This window comes from Nuphar pumila, chromosome 3 (genome assembly GCF_984573655.1).
Source record: "Nuphar pumila chromosome 3, dmNupPumi1.hap1.1, whole genome shotgun sequence".
Lineage (NCBI taxonomy): Eukaryota > Viridiplantae > Streptophyta > Magnoliopsida > Nymphaeales > Nymphaeaceae > Nuphar > Nuphar pumila.
Genome location: NC_143251.1, coordinates 51,474,584 through 51,480,136, shown reverse-complemented (window position 1 = coordinate 51,480,136; position 5,553 = coordinate 51,474,584). Strand labels below are relative to the sequence as shown.

Below are 5,553 nucleotides of genomic sequence, written 5' to 3'. Positions count from 1 at the left end.
ATAAATTTTTGAACTTCAAATACCATTTTTTCATCTAAAATGCATGATCCAAGTGTCAATTTCTAGTAAATCAGTCACACACTTGTAAGGTCAGAATTTTGAAAAACACTGAAACAATTCTTAGCGGGCAGGGTTGGTATTTTTCTATATATATATATATATATATATATATATATATATATGGTAAGGGGGTAATGTGGATGCCCAAACAGTGAATGGAAGGATCAGACGATTTTCTGCTGCTGATTCTGCAGAAAAGAATCTTTAAGATGCCACTAAAAAGACTTTGGTCAGATGCACGGCACCAGACCGCATTTCCTCTCCTGAATAGGGGTGGCAATCGGGTCGGGTTGGCGTGTCAGCATACCTCAACCCGAACCCGACCCGTTTATTAAACGGGTCAGCTGTGGCAAACACGAACCCGACCCGTTTAATAAACGGGTAACCCGACACGACCCGCCAACCCATTTAATAAATGGGTTGGGTCGGGTAAACGGGTTTTCAGGTTCGCGGGTCAGGTTGGCGGGTTGTCAGACGGGTTGGCGGGTTGACCCACCCGCCTAACCCGTTTATTAAACGGGTCAGCCAGGTTGGCGGGTTGGCATACCCCCAACCCGAACCCGACCTGTTTAATAAACGGGTTACACGGGTCGACCCGTTTATTAAACGGGTTGGCTTAAGCCCAACCCGCCCTACTCCTGAAGTACCTACTCCCACCTAATAGAAGGTTTAGATTTTCAAATTTCTTAGACTGTTTTTGTCTCTCATACCCTATATGTATAATCTATAAATAATATTTATTAGAAAACAAGTTTTGCATTATGTGATTATAACATACATGTATGTTTTTTAAGACCTTTCAAACTCAAGTGCTCACAATGTATCAAAATTTCATGACTTATAAACTACGTTGAGTACATTCATAGGGTTTGGTAACCTACAACCATGATTTCTAGTATGTACGAGTACGTACTCCCAAAGTACCATAGCATTACTCATATATATATATATATATATATATATATATATATATATATATATATATATATGGTTAATATTTGTTGTCGTTGACGGAACCAAATTATATGAAACTATTGGTCTAAAAATCGTAGGTTCAAGCTTTATCAACAAAATTTAACTCAATAGATCAAACCTTGGATCATGTTATTTTGATAAAAAAATATGAGTTTCTAGGTATGAATTTTTAGAGCATTATGGACCGATAATTTTTTAAGCCCTTATAAGGCATGATTGTGTCCCAATCATACAATCAAAACTCATTTCCACTAAATAAAACATGAAGATCACATCCATGAGATTTAACTTATAAAATATACATCTAAAACTTACGATTTGTAGCTCAATAGTTCCATATAATTTTGTGTCTTCTATAACACAAGATTAACTCGTATGAATTATGCTAAATAAAACACGTTAAATGGGTTTTTCTGCTCTTCCCGTATTTTTTTTGCAGTTCCAACCCCAATAAATGTATTGTGCATGGTCGATTTATGAGGAATCCACACCTGGATCATGTGTTTTCAATGAAAAAAATGATATTCGGAGCCTCAAAAAATTTAGACTGTTGATTTTTCAAATGTTATAAAAACCCACCCAAGTGTTGGAATCTAACACTTTGAACCCTATAAAATCAAGTACATAGATCACTTCTGTACGGTCAGAATTTAAAATTAAAATAAAATATCCTAGAAAACTCAGTTAATTTTCAATTTTATTTTATTTTCTTGAAATGTAAGCTTGCATATGTGATCTGCATGACTGCATAGTCTATTTAGTAGGAATAAGATTTAGGGTCATCCGAATATGTTATGTGAGCAAGTTTTTATAAGGTTTCAAAAATCATGATAATTTTTATGAAGTTAAAAGCTTGCAAAATCATAACTTTCTTTTGAGAAAATATGATCCAACAGATGATTTTATGCATACGGAACATATTGAAGACACCTGTGAGGTCACATTTGCCTAACATAACCTAAAACATATAAAAACAACATTGACCACATACATACGGGTAGATGGAACCAATATATATATATATGAGAATTAATGGAAACCCTCCAAAACCTGCCCAATGAAATTTTTTTGCTATTTTTTTAGAAATTTTATCCATACAGATGTCTTCAGTATGATTGATTTACTATAATTTGATGCTTGGATCATGAATTTTGGATAGAAAAAATAGTATTTAGAACCTCAAAAATTTATGAAAATGGTAAGCCGTTAACTTCGAAACTTATAAAAACCTATCCATGCATCGGAATCAAATGCTCCAAGAACTGTTTTCTATAGAAACAGGCATATAGATAACATTTGTACCTTTGGAATTTTGAAAAAACACCAAAAAACAATAAACCCCTCGTTGAGGAGGTTTAATTGGATTTTTGTTATTTTTTCCAAAATTCCAACCATAAAGATGTGATCTATATACTCGTTTTTATAGGAATCAGCACTTGGAGCATTTGATTCTGATGCATGGGATAGATTTTTATAAGTTTCAAAATCAATGGCATACAATTTTCATAATTTTTTTAGGCTCTAAATACTTTTTTTTCTATCCAAAATTTATTATCCAAGTATCGATTAATTGTAAATCAGTCCTGCTGAACCCATCTGTACGGTCAAAATTTTGAGAGAAACACCAAAAAAAATATTAAGGAGGTTTTCACATATATATATATATATATATATATATATAGATAGAGAGAGAGAGAGAGAGAGAGCACGGAATTGCAAAATGCATAAATGCTAATAACATTAAAAAAATGTATAAGGAAAAGCAACACCACCTCCCTATCAACAAATACAATGTTTAATTAGTCAAGGACAAGAGAATTGGAAGGCGATATTTTTATCACGATACCCCAATTTAGCAGCGGTGCTCTTGGTTCCACGAGCGCCCACACCTGTAGCAAAAATGAACGCCGCACCTGCAAAGTTGCCATCCAAACTTATCTGTGAAAATAATAAAAGAATACTACCTTATTCTCAAAAAAAAAAAACACCCATGAAGAACGTTTCTTATAAAAAAATGTACTTTTTAGAAAAAACTCTCAGCCAAAAAGTCTATATCTCATTTGAAAGGGTCACAAAATCCGTTCAGATTTTTCCTTTTGCATCACTTTTCATATATATTTTTCCCTTTCAAATATACCCTAAGACGCAATTTGTGACCCATTGTCAAATGCCCCAATAGAGTGCACCAAAATCTGCCCAAACAACATGTAAATGCGTCTGGATTATGTTGGGATGACCACATGAGAGTCCAAACCCAAATTCATGAGATTGAATTAATGTCGCAAATACGCACTTTTTACTTAAACTACATACAAAGGGAAAATAATGGTTTCAACCCAAGAGTGAAAGCTGTATAGTTTTTATTTTTTATACTTTATATTTTTTAGATAGGACCCCGCAGATGTAATCTACCTGCTCAACCACGAGTAAAAAACTAAATTTTTTTATTTTTTTAGATAGGGCCCTCTAAACGTGATCTACCAGTTGGCCATTTTGACCTTGTTTTATAAAATCCAAAGCGAATCAAGCTTCTATAGATTATTACTCGTTTTTTTGTGTATTCTTTTTACGACAAGTTTCACCTCTTTTTGGTGATTTGTTTTTTTGAATAATGCAAAGAGAAAACACTCCATCACAGACCACAATTCTTTGAGTTCTCCCCTGCCTACCTCCCAAGCTTCGACCTTGCCCCAGGATGTATGGTGGTGTACGGCTCTGGGACCCCGAAGCATGCATTGTAGCTACAGTACGTGTTTCAAGAGTGCACAGGCAACACCCTTTTGGTGACATTAATTCAAAGTCGTTCCTACCAGCTGCTAGTGGAGTCCTTGTGGGCCCTACAAGATTTTTTCATAAAATAACTTTTTATTTTATTTTATTACTGTTTCTCATATCACTTATAGCTGTGGTCAATCAAGCCACAATGGAGCCCATGTCGTAAGCGGGTCCTGTGTCAAGTTGAAAGCGGCTGTTGTTCTGGTAGCGGTTCGCCTAAGCCCAGCTTGCCTTTTATAAAAACACAGTACACGTCACTATGTGTTGGGACGTTGCAAGTTCGAATCTCAATGATATATGGTTGTATAACTGGTAGGGGTCTGCATAACCCCAGCTTTCTCTGTAGAAAAAAAAAACTGAGAATAGCAAACGAACCTGCATTGCATGTGCAGGCAACCGTCCGTCTTCTCGACGTAGAACATGCAGGTCGGGCACCTTTGCCACGAATTCTTTTCAGCAAGATTCTTCAGCAAAATATCGTTCCTTACCCTCTCGTCCGACCCCATCCTCTGGAACTCATCACAGCCGACGTCCGCGTGCCACGCCACCCTGCACCGAGCGCAGAACAGCCTCCTGCAATGAGGGCACTCTGCCTCCTCAACAACCGTTTTGCCCTCAGCTTCCATGAGGGAGGAGCAATCCTGATACGGGCAGTAGAACCGGTTCGATTTTTGTATCACCGACTCAGTGAAGATGGCCGACCACCTCTCGAAGACATCGGCGGGGATGATGCCCTGGCACCGGTCTGCATCTATGGTGGCCCTGCACCCCGACTCGGGGCACTGGACCATTGCGTTCTCCCTGATCCTGATCGCAATGTGTCGTTGGGTGCAGTCGAGACAGAACTGATGCGGGCACGAACCGTTCTGGAACGACTGGGTCAGATCCCTGGGTTCCATACAGATCCCACAGACGAATACAGAAGGTCCGGCATCGGATGCCGACGAAGAAGATGACGGTCCAAGTGACAGCCCAACCTGAGGCTCCGGAGTAGCAGGTTCGATGGTTGGGGGTATTTTGGGAATTGAGGAAACCAAGGAGGACATGATGACTTCCTGGAGCTGCAGCTCATCGGCGTACTTTTCGTCCGATAAGGGGAAGAGTTCGTCTTCCTCTCCAAGAATGGTCATGTAGAGATCGTCCACGTACTCGTTTGCATCGTCCATACTTCTTCTTTTCTCTTTTTTCCTTTGCTGTTACTTTTCCTACCTTGCTGCTGGAGTCATAAAAGAGTGTATTCCTGGATAGTATTCATTTGGTTCCGCACGAAGAGAAAAATGATGGTGCACACACGCTGAGAGATATATATAGAGAGAGAGAGATTGCCACACCTTTTCGTTTCATTCGATGACAGAAACAGAAATGAGAAGGACAATAAAAGAGGAGAGAAGAAAATAAAGAAGGGAACCGCAAGGCCTTTGATGAGAAAAGGCCCGAGAGATCCAATCCCATATGATCGGATACCTTTCCTATTCAAATTGGCAACTACCATCTTCCCGTTATCTTTGGACATTGCTGGTTTTAAGCTACCGGATTGTGTTGGATATCCGAAGCAGCAAATGGACCCAACTGGATTCAATCGGTAATTAATTCCCCTACTGGATCGGATCCAAGAAATGATCATGGACATACGTATTCAGATCTGATAAATCTGCAAGAACTAAGAAAAATTCAGACCCATTTAGGGTGAGTAGAGTTAAAGCATATGAAGCATATTGGATTTGGATCTGGCTAAAAGTTTCT

General features: G+C 38.4%; 1 protein-coding gene across 1 annotated transcript; it reads right to left on the bottom strand.

The window, feature by feature from the left end:
* Positions 1-2,887: 2,887 nt before the first annotated feature.
* On the bottom strand, positions 2,888-4,976 carry LOC149842873 (E3 ubiquitin-protein ligase RSL1-like). Its single transcript, XM_090000750.1, has 3 exons — positions 4,186-4,976; positions 3,705-3,776; positions 2,888-2,948 (listed from the first exon to the last, which is right to left on the bottom strand). The coding sequence occupies exons 1-3, from the start codon at positions 4,974-4,976 to the stop codon at positions 2,888-2,890; spliced, it is 924 nt and encodes a 307-aa protein (XP_089856876.1).
* Positions 4,977-5,553: the final 577 nt, after the last annotated feature.

Excerpts from the sequence above, each read along its gene's own strand:
- LOC149842873 (XM_090000750.1), bottom strand. The coding sequence starts at position 4,976 with ATGGACGATGCAAACGAGTACGTGGACGATCTCTACATGACCATTCTT. Across the intron at positions 3,777-4,185 it reads TGCCTGCACATGCAATGCAG|CTACAATGCATGCTTCGGGG; the intron begins GTTCGTTTGCTA and ends CACGTACTGTAG. Across the intron at positions 2,949-3,704 it reads GCAAGGTCGAAGCTTGGGAG|GTGCGGCGTTCATTTTTGCT; the intron begins GTAGGCAGGGGA and ends GCAACTTTGCAG.